Here is a 19795-nt window from a genome sequence, read left to right as displayed (position 1 = left end):
TGAATATTTTTAAGACAGAGCTAGATAGGTCCTTGATTAACAAAGGGGTGAAAGGTTATTGGGGGTAGGCAGGAATGTGGGGTTGAGGTGACATTCAGATCAGCCATGATCTTATTGAATGGTGGAGCAGACTCGAGGGGTCAAATGGCCTACTCCTGCTCCTAATTCATGTGTTCGTATAATAGTCACTTAAGTGAGATTGCAGAGGAATGTCATTGTCTGTGATTCTATACTCCAGGTCAATGCCTTCCCAGAGAGAAGTTAGGGTGGGGAAAATAAGGAAACAGTGAACAAACCTTGCCAACAAGAGAAGGAATGTTCATAGAGTTTGTTGCGAATCCCATTCCAAACGCCATGGCAGCTTCAACTCCCAAGAACCGAGCCACTAACTTTTCCAGCTCTTCATGTTTGTCTAAGTTACCTGTAAATGGAATTAACCATCTTGAGAATCTGAAATTGAATTGAGCTTGAACGTTTTTAAAGTTCTGTCCTCCATTTTTGCACAACGCCCATTATTTGATTAGAGTACGGTTCTTCCTTTGATTTAAATATCAAACAATTTTAAGAGGCATAGCTGATATCCAATTACAGTACGCTTTTTTTTCCAAAAGTCACTTGCATAACTGATTCAGTGCCTCTACTGGAAGAGCAGTACTGCAGTAGAGTTTTACACCCGTCTATCAACTTTCATCTGCCAAGGCTTGAATTTGAACACTAAAGGCCAAAGGATGGATGAACCAGAAGATGATGCTTTGTTAAGAAACCACTTAATCTTCAGAGAAAAAAAAATAAAAACAGCAAACACTGGCTCCTGAATGCATTAATGAGATCAGACAGAAATAGATTTTCACACTATCGCAGTTCTGGCTCAGCAACAACTATACAGAGCATAGAATAAAAACATTTTTATTTTCACTTTACGTTATTCCCTTTACACCCTATTGAGTGGTCAGCAGGAACAAAAATCAGCCTGTAACTGCAAGTTCACACTGGGAATTTGTCTATATATTGGAGTCACTCAGTTACAAAGCATTGAATATCCCTTTCTATTACATCTAGAATAACTTAAAAATAATCATCCCAATGTCATAGAAGCAGGTCATTAACAAAAAACTGCCACTCTTGGTACTCAGAGCTGCCCAACATGCTGTGTTCTGGGATCTTATTTACAGTAAGATAATTTACATAGAAATAGGAACAGGAAAACAGGCTACTCTGCTGAACTAGTCTGCACTGGCGTTTTCCTTCTACACACAGAGTAGCCCTAATCCCACTCAGTTGTTTCCATACCTCTTGATTCCCCTTTCCTTCGATCACCTGTCTAACTTATCCTCAAATGTTGTGATGATCTCTGCTTTAATCATGTAGCTCCAGTATAGTATTCAACTGTCTCTCAATCGTGCATAAAAAGTTTTTGCTGCTCTGTTCCAAATTTCTTGTATTTAATCTAAGCTATCAATATTCATCTATATGTATTCATCTGGAAACATCTATATTTATTAATAGGTTTTGAAATCACTTGTAGCAAATGCTTATGATTGCCTATGCAACAACCATTACTGCATTTCAAACTGGTCAAGCATTCTTCTAGTGTTTAAACAGAAAAAGGGTACCACAGAAATGTGTCATCACTGCACGTTATGACAATAGTTACCTCACACCATTCTGTATCAGAATGTTTTTCAAGCAGATCCTGATTTACATTTAAATAACTTTAACCCAGACCAATTCTTAACCAAAAAGGACTTGTTCTGCAGTCAAAGCTGAAGTAAAGCAGGCTGCCTGCAGTTTATGCCTTTTCCCCAATTATTTATTTCCCTTCTATTCTCCCTCTTGTCGTCTCCCTGTGCCCCAGCCAACTGTCGCTAAACAACTGCTTGCTGCCTTCTTCTGGCTGTCACTCTCATTCTATATTTAGAAGTAAACACCCAAGAGATACTCAGGTGAACAGATCTTCCCATTTCTTCTCCCTTTCACCCTGTTCACAAGTAGCTACTTTCTTCAGAGCAATGTGAGCCAATACAGGGAACAATCAGCATTAAGATTTCACAGCATAGTGACATGTTTGAGGCTGTGTGAAGGATCCACATACATGTCCTCCTCTGCTGCATTATTCTTGCAGTGAGCTTGAAAAAAAATTGTAACTCACTGTATAATAGCACACATCACTGGACATATTTCTTTAAGAGTAGTACTTCCTTAGGTGCCTTAGGACATTTTATTAGGTTGAAGATGCTATATAAATAGTTGTTTGCTGTAAGAACCTGTGCAACAAATGTGAAGTAGAAGGAAAGTTGTTTCAGAGAGATCATTCAGCATCAGCTGAACCAGCTAACAATACTATTTCCTCTAAAGTTTAACAACAGGTCAAAATAATTGAGATGTGTCAGTGATAGTGTAACTCACCAATTTCTTGCCGTGTGCTACAAACCCCAGCTCCATACTGGATAGTTGCTCTGGTGGCTGCATCAGCACAGAAGCCTTGGCGTTCAGCAAAGCCCAGGTAGTTGTATGAACCCATGTTGAGGACATCTTTGATAATTGTGCCGGTAAACCTAAATTTAAAAAAGGTCCATCGATCACCTTTAGCAGCTAATGTGCCAGTAAAACAATGCTTTTTAATTGCAACACAGAAAAATCAGCATCAGGGCTTATAGTAGGGGACCTCTGGAATGGCAAGATTACACTCTGCAATAAAACTTCCATCAATTCAATATAATTTGTTCTAAAATCCCAATTGTGGATTTCAGTTTCAATGTTGAGTATAAATAAGTATTAGCAACATTAAAGTTTGTTTAATACTGGTCTTTTGCCTCTGGGTCTGGAGTCCAAATCCAACTCAAACTGAACAGGTCCTTTGCTAACTAATGATCCTGTGGAAAATGAGTTTGGACAGGCTCAATCCAGTGCCACTGAGCATGGGCTTGCATCACGAAACTGCTTCTCACTTTGACATGCATTGGAAACATGACAATGATTTTTATGGAAAAATGTCATATAATGCAGTAGGGAATGTTCTGAGGCGGAGCTGAGGCATGATGTTGAGTGTTGATGGAGCTTTACCTCGCATCTAGCTGTGCTGTACATAATCTGGGAATACTTGCTATTTCAGATATCCAGTGTCAGCAGCAAGTGTTTTCTCAGCACTAATGTACTTCATCTTGATGGGGGTGGAGGCATAGCAAAATCTGAAAATGCTGGAAACGTACAGAACAGTCTACACCTGAACTCTTCACCTGTTGTCTCCTTCTGCATTTCTAACATTCTGTGCTTTCCAACCTCCTTTTCCTCTTCAAGGCTCTTGAATGTACTGTTGACTCGTGCCCATCTTTCCCAAAACGCCATGTTTGAATCACTGCAATCAGGTTTCCACCCAACGGTGCTGAAACACCATTCATTAAATGTCACAAATGGCATCTGACAACTGCAATGAAAAAAAAACTATTTCTCCTTATCCTCCACGACCAGTCTGCAGCCTTTGACATGGCAACCCCTCCAGCATCTCTCCACTGTGACCCAGCCAGGTGGAACTGCACTCGCGTGGTTCCATTCTCATCTTTCCAGTCATCCCAGAAAGAATGGCGTCCCTTCCTGCTCCCACACCAAAGTTATTGTCTTCATTGCCCACGACAAACTCATTCCTTACTCATCAACTCCATCCGTCTCCCTGGCAACCATGAAGTTCAACCACACTGCTTGCAGCCTTAGTGTCACATTTGACTCCAAGATCAGCTTCCAAAAAACACACCTGCACTAAGACCACTCATTTCCACCTCTAGTATTGTCAGATTCCACCCTGTCCGAGTTCATCTGCTGCTGAAACCCTCATCCGTGTCTTTGTTACCTCTATTCTTGACTATTCCAATACATTCTTGTCTGGCCTCCCTCAAGTTTACAGAGGGTAGAATGTGGTTGTCCAAAACACGCCTCAAGTTTCTTTCACCCATCACCCTTGTGGTCACTGATCTATACAGGCTTCTGGTTAAAGGGTCAACTTTAAAATTCTCATCCTGGTTTTGAAATTCCTCCATAGCCACCCTTTCCTTACCGCTATAATCACCTCCAGCCCCACAACCCCCTTGAGAAATCTATATTCATCCTATTCTGGTCTCTCATGGACCAATTTTAAGAAAAAATACTTGCATTTATATAAAGCGACTAATGGACATCCATACAGCCACAGTGCTTTTGAAATGTAGTTACTGTTGTAATGCAAGAAACATGGCAGCTAATTTATGCACAGCAAGATCCCCCAAATAGCAATGTGATAATGACCAGGAAACCTGTTTTTGCAATACTGATTTAGGGATATAACCAAGACACAAAGGATAATCTTCTCCTGTTCTTTGAAGCAGTGCTATGGGGTCTTTCACTTCCACCTGAAAGAGATAGGCCCTGGCTTAAAGTCACATTCAAAACATGCCACCTCTGACAGTGAGCGCACTCTCAGTAATGCATTAGAGTGTCTTGCTTTTTGTGCTCAAACCTGGGAGTGGGATTTAAAACCTGAATATTTAACTGAAAGGTGCAAGTGCTACCAACTGAGCCGCGGCTGACACTTCGTTGTCAGCCATGCCTTCAGCTGCCAAGACCCTAAGCTCTGGAATTCCCTGCCTACACCTCTCTACCTTTCTCTCTGCTCTTAGACACTCCTTAAAACTTACCTCTTTCACCAAGTTTTTGGCCATCTGCCTTAATATGTCCCAATGTAGCTTGGTGTTTGATATTGCTCTTGTGAAGTGTCCTGGGCTGTTTCGTTACATTAAAAATGCCATATAAATACAAGCTGTTGTTTGTGCAAGTTAAAGCACTAAATTGGGAAGATGGGATACAAAAATTTACTGACAAGGAGCTCTAGGAACAGTTCACCCATGAATCTGCTCCACCATTCCATGAGATTGATTTGTATTCTCAATGCCATTTACCTGCCCTTGCTCCCTATCCCTCAACAACCTCATCCAATAAACATCTATTGAACTCAGCTTTGAACATCAATTAATCCAAGTCCACAGCCTTTTGAGAGACTAGCTCCAAATTTCTACTACTGTGTACAAAAGTGCTTCCTGATTTTCCAGCTAAATTACTTAATATATTTTAAGATTATGCTTTTTAAAAAAAGTCATTCAAGCGATATGAGCACCACTAACAAGGCCAGCATTTATTGCCCATCCCCACTTACCCTTGAACCAAGGCAGTCCATCTTCTGTAGGTACACCCACAATGCTGTTAGGGAGGAGCTCCAGGATTTTGACCGAGTGACAGTGAAGGAACTGGATTTCCCTGCAAGACTAAATAGCTTATCTGTATCCACCCATCAAATACCACTATTATTTAAAACTCCCTGATTAGCTCATCCTGTCACTTCGTACTTCTGTAATCCAAGTGCTCCAAACTGAATGTTCTGTTCCAGGAGGTAAGTGATGGTGTCTTGTAGTTTGTGGGAATATCATCACAAAACATCTTTCTGAATTGCTAACCGAATTGCATATACCAATCCTAAAAAAATACATTAATGTACTAAAACTGGCCTTGTGGTCGATAGCGAGGAAGAAAGCTGTAGACTGCAGAAAGATAAAGGAACTGGTCAGGGAGGTAGAAAAGTGGCAAAGGAATTCCAGTTGGGAAGTGAGATGTGTGTATTTGAGGAGGGCAACCAAGCCAAGGTAATACACAATAAATGGTAGGATATCAAGAAGTGTAAAGGAATAGAGAGACGTTGAAATACATGTCCACAGATCACTGATGTGGGACAGGCAGATAAACGCAGTTAAGGAAGTTGGCTGCCAAGTTTCCTACATTATAACACAGCTACACTTTAAGAGTACTTATTTGATTGTGAAGAGCTTTGGAATGTCCTGAGGCACTATATGAATGCAAGTTCTTTTCTTTTGTCATAATCATGTTGCTTCAGGGCACTCAGTCAATTTTGTCAGTTTAAAAGTAATAGAAAAATGCTTGGACTCAGCTGCTTGCTGCAGCAATGCTGTTGAGATCGAAATCTCAATAAATCTAAAATAATTAATGTCCCACCACTGAAGCTTTACAATGCCAGTTTCCATTTCAATTTGCTGCTGCTGTTTTTGTGTGTGTTTTTCTCCGTTTGTGTGGTATACTTGATTAATGTGATAAGAAAATTTCCTCCCCCACAACCCATCCTAAAGGGTGTCCTTCAGTGTCAAAAAAGACTGCCCTCCTAATTCTTTCTCTATCTAGCATAATTTCCAGTGCAGCGTTAATCATTTCTGGGCATGTGTAGGTTTTAACACAAACATATAGAAATTTTATGGACTGTTTCCTTGTAGGCAAGAATGCAGCTGGAGTGAATATAAACTTCAAATACTGCAAACATGGATTCACTAAAAGAACTGGACAAACGTTAGATGGTTTAGCTGGTACTAGTGATTCAGTTACTGTAGCCTTCTGGGGCTTGCGTGTTTGTCCTTGGATGTCAGAGAAATTGTCTGATTTTCTTTTGTAGTTCATAGAAGGTAGCGTAATTGGGGAGTGGATTGATGGTACCCCAAACTGCATCATGGCTGGATAGGAATGGTTGGATGAATTATTTGGTCTTTTGCTGTCCTTTCTTTATATCCAAGTGGCATTGTGAATGCAATGACAGAAACATCCTATTTGTGCATGTTTAGGGGTTTTATGCTGCTGCTGTCAGTCGGTGGGAAAAAAAAGGAAGTGCCGGTAATGTTTACATTTCTGATATATTTATTATGTTTGATATATGCAGTTACTGTTGGAAATATTTGAAATATAGCATGGCACAAGGTTGTAGAAGGTGGGGGAGAGAGCAAGGCAATAGGAACAATCTGGCTCTGGTGTCTGCTAATTTCCCTTTCCTCTTGTACCACTTTCACCATGAAATGCAATATTTGTGATGCTTCAAAACCAACCATTTTAATGACAGTGCAATATTGACTTTATCTTAAAGGTGTTGGAAAACAAAAGTGAAGAAATGGTTGAGGGTCTGACCAAGGCCCTATGTGAAGTGCTGCATTCAGTTTTGGCCACTGAATCTCAGGAAAGATATATTGCATTGAAGGATGTACAGTGTAGTTCACCACAATGATACCAGGACTTAAAAACATTAAATTTTGAGGGCAGAGAACATAAATTTAGTAGTCCCTTGAGTTTAGAAGATTAAGGAGTTATCTTGGGATGAACTGTTTAAAATGAGGAGATTTGTTTGGGTAGATGCAGAAGAAACTATTTCCTGTGGTGCTGGATTTCGGAACAAGGGAAATAATCCCAAACAGAATTAGAGCTAAGCCTATTTGCAAGTGAAAACAGAAAGGTGATAAAAATCTGAAATTCTGTTCCAAAAAGATAGAACAAATGAGTAAAGAGTTGAGCTACAGGTCAACCATGATCTAACTGAATTTCAGAATAAACTGGACAGGCCTACCCCTATTCCCATAGGGCTGATTACTTCATGGAGAACCGGCATGGACACAATGGGTCTAATGGCCTCCTGTGCCGTAAATGACTAAAGTATACAGGATGCTTTTCTTCATTTGCCAAAGTATAGAATGCAAGCACAGAGGTTAGGCTAGAGTATATAAGACACTAGTTAGGTCCTAAATAGAGTACTCCGTACAGTGATGACCAAATTACAGGAAGGACGCAACTGCACTCGAGGTGCGGAGGAGATTTACAAGGATAAAGACAAAAATAAAAACAAAAAACTGCGGATGCTGGAAATCCAAAACAAAAACAGAAATACCTGGAAGAACTCAGCAAGTCTGGCAGCATCGGCAGAGAAGAGCAAAGTTGATGTTTCGAGTCCTCATGACCCTTCAACAGATTTACAAGGATGTTGCCAGGAATGGAGAATTTTAGCTATGAGGAAAGATTGTGGAACAAAGGAGGCTAAGGGGAGATTTAATGCAGGTGTATAAAATTATGAGGGATCCAGACAGAGTGGATAGGAAGGATCAAATTCCCTCAGCAGAGAGAGGCATAGATTCATGGTGGAAAGAATCAGAACAGTTGAGGAGGAATCTTGTTAGCCAGAGGGTGGAGGAGGTCTTGAACTCTCTGCCTGCAAAGCTGAAACCCTCATAGCATTTAAAAAGTACTCTCATGCACTTGAAATGTTGGAACCTACAAAGCTAGGCCAAACGTTGGAAAGTGGGGTTTGCCCTGCATCATTCTTTTTCAGCCAGCACACACCCAATGGACTAAATGGCCTACTTCTGAGCTGTAAATTTTGATGATTCTGCAATTGCCCTAAATACTGAAAATTTCCATAAATATATTTCAATTAAATTATGCATGCTGCTGACTCACTCTCTCCAGGCAAAACTGCTGCCCGTCTTGAAAGTTATCAGTGGGAATAAAATTGACAGGCTCTTGCTTACACAGAGCAATAGTACTTTCACCACATCACTGGCATTACACATTTCAAATATAGTGTCAGCTGTTTGAATGAGGGGCTACTTTTACTTTCAACTCCATGTGTCAAAAAAAAGTGATATCTTCAATGGTAAAGACAAACCACAATTAAAAATATTATATAAACGGAAGCTTCCGTTTTCTTTAATGATTCAATTTGCTGAACAGATGGAAACAATTACCATTAATTTTGCCTTTTGCATGCAGAGATAATGGAACACAATTAAGAGATCTTAAATATCAGTCAACCAGTCACTCCCCTTTAAATATCACTGGGTAAATGGAGGGCATTATACAGTCCTAAATTCAACGGTTTACAGAATTTCAGGAATACAGGCTATCAATGGGCTATAAGAGTACTCTTCATCACCATGACTCGGGAGTTACTTTGCCGCACTAAACGGCTGGAAAGCCTAGTGATTTGGCCTCTAATCAACTTCAGCTCATTTCCCTCACCTTCCAGTTGCCTGATTTTATCGGTTCTAGCACATTTGTGGCTGGTATTGAAAAGGTGTATTATTTGCAGAGAACAGTGCGTTGTAAAATACATAAAAGAAACTGAAACCCAAAATTTTAAACCAAATTAAAATCAAAAAGAAATACCAACCCAAATTGAAATGAACCTATACAAGCACACAATCAATGCCTCCCCTTCTGTAATATTTCCTGATTATCTATTTTTATTGACAATTTACCACCCTATCCTTGTGGCAAACTGTTAAGAAAACAAAATGTTGGCATTTCACGAAGCTGTGCCTAGAGGCAACCATGCAGTTCACATCTCGCTATTATCCCACAGTGAGACCAAACCAAAAGGAGATTTGAAAATGGTTGTGATGATCCCTTTCACACAGTCCCCATTCCCAACAGTAAAACAGCAGTAACTATATTTAATTTTCAGTTTTGAGTAACACAAGGATAACCAAAAGCCTTCAAGTCTGCTCAGCGGTTCTTGATCTTTTTGAAATTACAACTTCTGTGACATTGCTTAAAGGTGGCCTGGGAACAGCATGCAGTTTGAGACTTGCTCCAACTTACTCCCCATCCAAATAAAATCAATAACTAACCTGAAAAACTTTAGTGATGTAAACCTCAGGCATGTTTGCAATACTGTCTGTATATGGGGAGATGGTGGCACAGTGGTATTGTCGCTGGACCAGTAATCCAGAGGCCCAGGCTAATGCTCTGGGAACATGGGTTCAAATCCCATGGCTGGTGGAATTTGAATTCAGTTAATAAAGTGGAATATAAAAGGTAGTCTCAGTAATGGTGACCATGAAACTATATCATTGATTGTTGTAAAAACCCATCTGGCTCACTAATGCCCTTTAGGACCTTGTCATCCTTACCTGGTCTGGCCTACATGTGACTCCAGACCCACAGCAATGTGGCTGACTCTTAACTGCCCTCTGAAATGGCCTAGCAAGGGCAATTAGGGATGGGCAACAAATGCTGGCCTTGCCAGCGACACCCACATCCCATGAAATAATAAAGGGAAAAAAGAAATCACTTTACAACTTGTTCTTTCTTCTCCCAAGGTATCAAAACTTTACACACACTTCCAACTCCATCCCTTCACAGCCATTACCTTGGTCTGAGCCAGCCTGTTTGTAACAATGTCCTACTCGGCCCAATTTGAGCTTCTGACCCTGCACCTTATTCACATGGTCGTCCTTGGTAAAATTAGTCCTCTGCCATTGAAACCCATATTCACGTTAGTCACCTCCAAACTTTTGACTGCGAATATCAGTTTTGGATTAGTTAGGAAAGTGTGGGTTGAAGCCAGGACCTTGATACACATTCCAGGATGACACTTCAGAGAAGTACTGAGTGCTGTATTGTTGGTGACATCTTTCATGAGACATAAAACAAGGCCTTGTTTTCCCACTCAGGTGGGCATAAAACATGCTGCAACACAACTGTACTATTGGAGAAGGAGCTGAGAGTTCACTATATCCTGGACAATATTCATTCATCAAAATCAGATTAACTGGTCTTTCCTTTCACAGTATCTTTACAGTGCAGGAGGCAGCCATCTGGCACATCAAGTCTGCACTGGCTCTCAAAGAGCATTTCACCTAGTTCCACTCCCCTGCCTTATCCCTGTAACCTTGCACATTCTCTTTTCAGGTAGCAACCCAATTTCCAATTTGAATACCTCCATCGAACCTGCCTCCACCACCCTCCCAGGAAGTTTGTTTCAGACGCCAGCCACCCACAAGGTGTAATCACATTTACTCCTTTTGCCAATTATTCTGAATCCGTGCCCTCTAGTTCTTGATGTTCTCTCTAGTGGGAACAGTTTCTCACTATTTACCCTGTCCATACTCCTCATGATCTTGAGTACCACTATGTTTCCTCTCAGCCTTCTTTTCTCCAAGGAAAACCATCCTAACCTCTCAATTTGTCCTCACAGGTACACTTCTTCATCCCAGGAATCATTTGTGAATCTCCTCTGCACTCTCTTCAATGCCTTCACATCCTTTCTCCAGTATGGCACCCAGAACCAGACGCAGTACTCCAGAGGAGGCCTAACTAGTGTCTTATATAAGTTCAACATGGCCTCCTTACTCTTGTACTCAATGCCTCTAGTAATAAAGCCTAAGATACCATACGCTTTATTAACTGCTCTCTCAACATGCTCTGCCATCTTCAATGACCTATGTATATATAAACCTCCTTTAGAGGCTCTCCCTTTATTTTATACTGTCTCACCGTATCTTTCCTGCCAAAATGAATAATCTCACTTCTCTGCATTAACTTCATCTGCCACTTGTTTGCCCAATCCACCGACATGTCTACGCTCTTTTGAAGTTCAAGACTATACCCATCACAGTTGACATTTCCAATCTTCGTATCATCTGCTAAATTTGAAATCACGGCCTGCACACCAAAATCTCGGTCATTAATATATATCAAGAAGTCTTACCTAGCAGAAAGGAAGATGGTTGTGGTTGCTGGAGATCAGTCATCTCAGCTTCAGGATGTCACTGCAGGAGTTTCTTAGAGCAGTGTCCTAGAACCAACCATCTTCAGCTGCTTTATCAATGACCTTCCTTCCATCATAAGGTCAGACGTGGGGATGTTCGCTGATGATTGCACAATGTTCAGCACCATTTGCATCTCCTCAGATACTGAAGCAGTCTATGTCCAAATGCAGAAAGAGCTGGACAACATCCAAGCTTGGGCTGACAAGTAACATTCACGCCACACAAGTGTCAGGCAATGACCATCTCCGACAAGAGAGAATCCAACCGTCGCCCTTTGATGTTCAATGGCATCACCATCACTGAATCCCCCACTATCAACATCCTGGGGGTTACCACTGACCAGGAACTGAACTAGCCATATAAATACTGTGGCTACAAGAGCAGGTCAGAGGCTCAGAATCACAAACGAGGAACTCACCTCCTGACTCCCCAGAGCCTGTCCACCATCTACAAGGCACAAGTCAGGAGTGTGATGGAATACTCCCCACTTGCCTGGATGAGTGCAGCTCCCACAATACAAGAAGCTGGACACTGTCCAGGACAAAGCAGACTGCTTGATTGGCACCATATCCACAAACAGTCACTCCCTCCACCACTGACGCACAATAGCAGCAGGTTGTACCATCACAAGATGCACTGCAGGAATTCACCAAGGCTCCTTAGACAGCACTTTCCAGACCCACGACCACTACCATCTAGAAGGACAAGGGCAGCAGATAGATGGGAACACCACCACCTGGTGGTTCCCCTCCATGTAACTCACCATCCTGACTTGGAAATATATCGCCGTTCCTTCACTGTCGCTGGGTCAAAATCCTGGAACTCCCTAACAGCAGTGTGGGTGTACCTACACCACATGGACTGCAGCGGTTCATGAAGGCAGCTCACCACCACCTTCTCAAGGGCAACTAGGGATGGGCAATAAATGCAGGCCCAGCCAACGAAGCCCATATCCCATGAATGAATGAATTTAAAAAAAAGAGCAAGAGTCCCACTGACACGAGGAACTCCGCTACAAACATTCCTCTGATCAGAAAAACAACCATTTATCACTATTCTGTTTCCTGTCACTCAGCCAATTTCTTATCCAAGTGCCTACTTTCCATTTTATTCAAGGATTGCTATTTATGTACCCTGCCTGCAAATTGCCTGCTGTTTGCACTTACAAAATGCTTTGGAATGTTCTGAGGATGTGAAAGGTACTTTATAAATTGAAGCTGTTTCTTAATTTATTCCAATGTTTCCCATTCTCATCCCACTGTAAACTTCAACCCATCTGCAAACCTATACCCTCTCCCACACCAAGGTCCACTCACCCATCTCCTGTCGTTGCTGACCTAAACTGACAGTTGTTCAACAGCTCAAACTTGACTTTCTCATCTGTGTTTAAATCCCTTCACAGCCTCAGCTCCCCATCGGCTCCCTAACCTCATCCAGAGCGACAAACTGTCGCCCAGTACACTTTCAGATGCTGGCCTTTTGCACAGCCCCTCATCACTGGCAGGCATGCCTTCAGCTGTCTAGGCCTCAAGTTCTGGATTTCCTCCCCAAAACCACTCTGCCTCTCAATCTCACCCCAACCTTTCAGACCTTCATTAAAATCCATCTATATGACCTGGCTTTGGTCACTCCCCTCCTAATCTTTTGGTTCAGTGTCCCATTTTTTCCTTCTGACTCCTGGATGCTTTTCTATGTGAAATGTGGGATGTAAGCAAGTATAAATAAATCCAGAAAGGACTTTCTATATGAATATACAAACAAGGAGCAGCAGTAGGACATTCAGTCCCTCAAACCTGCTCTGCCATTTAATAAGATCTTGGCTGATCTGATAGTAACCAGAAATTTGCATCCCACCTACAACCTATCACTGCCCTGCTTACCAAGGATCTATCCAGTTCTGCCTTAAAAATGTTCAAAGACTCTCTTCCTGAAGAGGTGGTGGAAGCGGAGTTCCAAAGGCTCAGAGCGCTTGGTGAAAAAAATTCAGCTCATGTTTTAAATGGGCGACCCCTTACTGTTAAACAGTGACCCCTAGTTCTAGATTCTCCCAGAAGGGGAAACATCCTCTCCACATCCATCCTGACAAGACCCCTCAGGATCTTAAAGGTTTCAATTAAGTCACCTCTTACTCTTCTAAGCTCGTAGATAGAGCCTAGCCTGTCCAACCTTTCCTTAAGACAACCCACCCATTCCAGGTATTAGTTTGGTAAACCTCGTCTGAACTGCTTCCAATGCATTTACATCCTTCTTTAAATAAGGTGACCAATACTGTACACAGTGCTCCAAATGTGGTCTCACTAATGCCCTGTACAACTGAAGCATAACCTCCATACTTTTGTATTCAATTCCCCTTGCAATAAATAACATTCTATTAGCTTTCCCAATTACTTGCTGTACTTGCATACTAGCCTTTTGTGATTCATGCGCAAGGACACCCAGATCCCTCCGCATCTCAGAGCTCTGTAATCTCTCACCATTTAGACAATATGCTTATCTTTTATTCTTCCTGCCAAAATGGACAATTTCACATTTTCCCCACATTAAACTCCATCTGTCAGATCTTTGCTCACCCCACTCACTTAACCTATCTATTCTTGTTTGTAGCCTCCTTATGTCCTCTTCCCAGCTTACTTTCCTACCTACCTTTGTATCATCAGCAAATTTGGAAACCATCCCTTCATCCAAGTCATTTATATAAATTGTAAACAGTTGGGGCCCCAGCACTGATGCCTGTGGCACCCCACTCGTTACACCTTACCAACCTGAAAAAGACCCATTTATGCCTACTCTGCTTCCTGTTAGTAAGCCAATATTCTACCCATGCCAATATGTTAACCTCTATACCATGAGTTATTATTTTCCTGCAATACCCTTTGATATGGCACTTTATGAAATGCCTTCTGCATTCTAGTTTGTTCAAATGCAAGAACTTGATTTGTTCTTTCCCACAACCAACCCCATCCCCCTTTTCTGTTGTCTACAGTACACTTATTTTCATCTCTTCCCACCCATCCTCCAGTGAATTCGTTCTCACTAAAGCAGCCGTTATGAGAGGTCATCCATCATTATCTGATTCTGATGGGTGACTGCAACATCCAAGGTAAACAAAGCATCTGAAAAGTCCTCCCCCACCCCTAACCCCATTGAAATTAGTCTCCTGTGAGTGACAAGAATACTCAGTTAACTTAGACCTTTTAAGCCAGTTAAATAAAAAAAGACTGGAAAAATTCCAATTTTTCTTTTGGTGCTTGTTATTGTTTGAGCCTCACTGAGTTTAAACACTCATGCATATCACATGCTTCTTAAGCACATAACAGCTTCAAACAACAAATTAGATGGGTGCCCAACACCACAAACTTCAGTTAGCGAGTCAGCTCATTAACCCTGAATAAAATTAGCAGGTACATTAAGTGTGCGTAGGGTGACTCACTTGAATGTCCAGTTGTAGTCATGGGAAACCCTCTCCATTACATCAAACTTTGCCCCGGGGACACTGCAGATTGGCCGGTTCCAGCTGTCTCGAATTCTCATGTACAGGTTCCTGGTATAGAAATTTTCAAAGTCTTGGTACAATGGCACAAAATCCTACAGAAGAAAAATTTAAAATTATTCCAAGGCTAAGTATTTTGTTGTTTTATTGCAGACCTGAAGGTCTATAATCAAAACAATTTTAATGATGCCGAAATTAACTTCCTTCTCCCAATTTAGAATACTTTGCAAAATAGTGCAGTTATTAATTAACTCAGCTAATCTATATAATTAAACTCAGCAAACATTACTCCAGTTCAGTAAAAATGAACTTAAGTGTTTAAGTGTCTGGTTGTAGAACAAATACCTGCAAAATTTTGGGCAACATTTGTAAATTTGAGACTCAGCAAAACCAAGTTTAGAACCCATGATCTGGAAATTGAAGAAACCACTTGACTAAATTCATATACAACCAAAGAATGTTTTCACTGCAAGCTTCAGTGGTTCTTTGAAAGCAATGTTCTACTGCCCAATAATGAGCAGCTATGCCCCTTAGCAATGATACTGCATGACTTTTTTTTAAAGACATAAATCAGGCAAAGATCCAATAACATAGACAGTATAAACTTTCCCAATAAAAAAAATTCATATTTTCAAAATTCTGCAGTTTAGGAAAATATTTGTACCATAAGTGCTATTGTTTCAACAATTTATACTTAAGTAACACCCCTATAATGAAACATACCAAGGTGCATTATTAACAAAAATGATACCAAGTTACATAAGGAGATATTAGGTCAGATGACCAAAGGCTAAGTTTTAAGGAATATCTTGGAGGAGGAAAGCAAGGTAGAGGTGCTAAGAGGCACAGGGAAGGTACTCCAGAGCTTAAAGCACAGGCAGCTGAAGGCACAGCCATCAATAGTGGAATGATTAAAATCAGGGATACTCAAGAGACCAGAATTAGAGTGCAGATATCAGAGGTTATGGGGCTGGTGATTACAGAGATAGGGAGGGGTGAGACTAAGCAGGGATTTGAAAACAAGGATGAGAATTTTAAAATCAAGATGTTGCCTGACCAGGAGCCAATGTAGGCCAGCGAGCACAGGAATGAAAACTTTGTTCAAGTTAAGACACAGGCAGAAGAATTTTGGATGACTTCAAGTTTAGACGGTAATGTGGGAGACCAGCAAGTAATGCATTGGAATAGACAGGTCTGGAGTTAACGAATGAGGAATGAGGGTTGCAGCAGCAAAAGATTGGAGATGGATGAAATCAGGCAATGTTACAGAGATGGAAATAGGCAGTCTTCATGATGGCACAAATAGGAGGTTGGAAGCTTATCTCGGGGTCAAATGTGACACCAAGGTTGTGAACAGACCAACTTAATCTGACTGTTGTCGGGGAGAGGGATGGAGTCAGTAGGTAGAGAATGGAGTTTGCAGCAGGGACAAGAAACAATGACTTCAGTCTTCCCACTATTTAATTGGAGGAAATTTCTGCTCATTCAGTACTGGATATCAGATAAGCATTATAGTTTAACAATGGAGTCATCAAGAGGTGTTGAGAAGTAGATGTGAAAATTAAAACTACTTTTGGATGATGTCACTGAGGAACAGCATATAAATCAGAAATTGGGGGGCCCCAAGGGTAGATCCTCGGGAAGACACCAGGGGGTAACGATGCAATGCGGGAGCAGGAAGAGAAGCCATTGCAAGGGATTCTCTGGTTGCGATTAGATAGATAAGAACCACTACCTCTGGCAAGAGCAGTCCCATTTAGCTGGACGACAGTGGCGAGGAGAATGGCGTGTTCAACCATAACAAAAAGCTGTAGACAGGTCAAGAAGAATGAGGGAAAGTTCACCTCTGTCACAGTCACATAGGATGTTATCGGTGATTTTACTAAGAGCTGTTTCAGGACTGTGGCAGGGGCAGTAACCTGACAGGAGGGATTCCAACAAATTTCCAACCTTGTGGGAACCTTTGATTTATCTTCTTTCCAGTGGAGACCACCCATCATGTCTACTGCATCAAAAAGTGTGTAGGATTTGGGCAGGTAAAGGAGCAAGGCCACCCAAGAAATTCAAAAACTAGCATCTAGCACTTGCATAGCTGCCAAAACATATACATTCCACAAACAATGCTGTTTGTTTCTGTTGTAAATATGCCAGGCCAGTTTCAAAATCACTGTGACAAAGTATCCCAAACATTCTTTCTCCAACACCACCACCCCCACACCACCCCCAAAAAAAAACTTATTCCCCATAACATTTTCCCATTTAAAAGGTCTAGCGTGCACGTATACTGAGTTTTGGAAGCAAAGTCATTATCAGGAGCACCGTTAATGGTCCAAATGCTGTTATAAAGCACTTCTGAGATGCTTTGTGACTCATCAAGTACTAATACCACACCCAAGTGAGCCACATTCATTGTGTAAGCATATTAAATGTAAATAATCAACTCCTTTATTTCTCCATGTGTATTGCCAAAACATTGTGCCATAATGCATAAACAGTGCAGCTTTTATTCTACATGTTTCAAAGTAACTTCAATAAGGAATCAACTGCATTGCAATTGGATTTTATCTTGAGTGGAGGCAATGGGAATGGCTTATTTCTCACACCTTTTGCTTTGCCATAAAGGATCAGGCTTGTTTGTCCAGCAGCAGAGCCCCTTCGTGAGTTTTGAGAATTATTACTAGATAGCCAGTTTGGCTTTGGTCCACTGAATATACAAGGCCAGCTGTTGACATAAAATAGCACGAAAGATGCCCAATTAAACGCTCAAATTGAGTCAGACAAATGATGTCATTACACGCAAGCATGGGAATAGAAGGAGTATTTCGAATTCCAAATGGTGCCTCGAGTGTGGAATCAGGAGAGAAGTGGTGAACTGTAGTACCAGGTGATTTATATAAATTGCCTCCTGAAGCTAGCAAAGTAATACTATATTAAATCAGGTAGTTTGTGTCAAAAACAAAAATACCTGGAAAAACTCAGCAGGTCTGACAGCATCTACAGAGAGGAATACAGTTAACGTTTCGAGTCCATATGACTCATCAGAATTAAGAAATATAGAAACAGCTTGTGTTGTATATTAATGCTTGTAGTTCTCTGTTGGTAAATGCCATCACTGATTGTAATCACTTGCTCCTGAAGGCCTCTAATTCTCTGGTTTTCAAATATAGTTAGTTCTGTTGGCATCTGTTACAAGAGTCTGCATGCATCAGACAGGGTGAAGTGACATCAATTCTTTATTTGGTGGCTGTAGCGTGGGGTGGGGTGCAGCAGGGAAACAGAAGATCAATCTTTCAGCAGGTTAGCTTCATAGGGTAGGATCTGAAGAAACCCAATCAGTCCATTGCTCTTAGGATGACCTCTCAGTAGTGGGCAATGCTAACACTGGCATCCAACAAGCCTCCCGAGCGCAGATAGAAACAGCTAGGATAGTCATACCTTGGAGCAATGTTTGACAAGCTGTTGCTGGGCATGCTATCCACCTCAAACCACCACCCCCTTCCCACCCACAGCCTTCTGATACTTTAACCTACAACATAAAGGGTCAAGCTTCACAAATCTTTACATTAAGCACAATTATGGAGTAAAAATGAGGGATTCATTAAGCCTTGGAGCCAGTATAAAGAACCACAGAATGGATTCTCAGCACCAAGTGGCTGGATTATGACAAAGCACTGTAAAAATAAGACTAGCATACACAAAATAATAGAATAAATAGCATTTGGAACTCTCAAAGTTAAACCATGATGGGCTTGAACTTATCAATTCTAAATTTGTCTTTCACAAGATAGTCAAGAGATAGAATGATCCCACCACCCCCATTACTGGGGTCAAAATGGAAGCTTATATTTTTGGGGATATGGAGATGAAGGAGGAAAATAGATCCTTAGACATTTCTAGTTGGGTGAGCTATGTCTGGATTCATTTTTACCTATTTTATGAATGATCGAGACTGGATAAAGTGCAACGTCACAGTTGCAAGGCAGCCAAGATCTTTGTACAAATTGAGAAAATGCCCAAAAGCATAAAAAGCAGATTCAAAGTCACCTCTGCTACATTTTGCTTTCGAGCACCAATAAAAAATTGATGTCAAGAGGTCAACTAATTCTGGCATCACCACAGCCCCAAAGTCAATGTGTTGTCCTTCCCACATGGAAACTTCAAAATAATTTATTTTTGGATGTTTTATTCTTGGAATGACTTTTTAAAAAAGCATTGCAGGTATTCTGGCAGTGTGAAAGAAGATCCATTGATAAATTACATCACATGGCAGTCAGGAACTCAAAAGGAACTAATCTCATGGTTCAATCTAAATATTTCAGCTGAATTTAAAAAAAAGCAGTATAGTAAGGAAAATTTATAATTGCTTTAAAATGTCTAGGGAACCTGTAATTGTTTTTAAAAATGTTTGAAAATGTCTTGGAAGTTAACATACAAAAGCTGTGTGGCCAGACAGAGCAGAAAGCCAAAGAAGCTATTGCTGTAAAAGGGGGTGGTGGTGGCATTAGACTGGCAGATGGTGGAATCTGAATCCAATAAAAACCTGCAATTAAAAGTCTAATGACAACTGTGCAACCATTGCCGACTGCCACTAAATCCCATCTGGTTCACTACTGTCCATTAGGGAAAGGAAATCTGCCATCCTTACCTGGTCTGGCCTACATGTGACTCCAGACCCACAGCAACGTGGTTGATTCTTAAATGCCCTCCAGGGATGGGCAATAAATGCTGGCTGAGCCAGCGACGCCCACATCCCATGAACGAATATAAAAAAGAGAGAGCTGCAGCAGAGGGGAGGACAGAGAAGGTACGTTTACAAGGAGCTGTGCACGCATCCGTGCATATTACAATTAAAACAGACCAGAAAGCTAAAAACAGGGTTAGAGCAGGGATTGTGAATTGGGCAATTTTCCTG

The 19795-nt window shown here is 41.2% G+C and overlaps 1 protein-coding gene across 2 annotated transcripts in view; it reads right to left on the bottom strand.

Moving 5' to 3' along the window:
* The window catches only part of LOC144692928 (serine palmitoyltransferase 2-like), a 137642-nt gene that overhangs the window by 69565 nt on the left and 48282 nt on the right, over positions 1–19795 (bottom strand). For both annotated transcript variants that reach the window (XR_013579428.1, XM_078562082.1), the window contains exons 3-5: positions 14824–14978; positions 2407–2555; positions 297–421 (exon numbers count right to left, since the gene is read on the bottom strand). Coding sequence is in view for 1 of the 2 variants with exons in the window: in XM_078562082.1 (XP_078418208.1) it covers positions 297–421; positions 2407–2555; positions 14824–14978 (429 nt within the window). In the remaining variant the exon portion in view is untranslated. The remainder of the gene's footprint in view (positions 1–296; positions 422–2406; positions 2556–14823; positions 14979–19795) is intronic.

Source organism: Cetorhinus maximus, chromosome 18 (assembly GCF_964194155.1).
Source record: "Cetorhinus maximus chromosome 18, sCetMax3.hap1.1, whole genome shotgun sequence".
Classification (NCBI taxonomy): domain Eukaryota; kingdom Metazoa; phylum Chordata; class Chondrichthyes; order Lamniformes; family Cetorhinidae; genus Cetorhinus; species Cetorhinus maximus.
The sequence above is the reverse complement of the archived record's forward strand: the minus strand, read 5'-3'. Positions and strand labels throughout refer to the sequence as shown.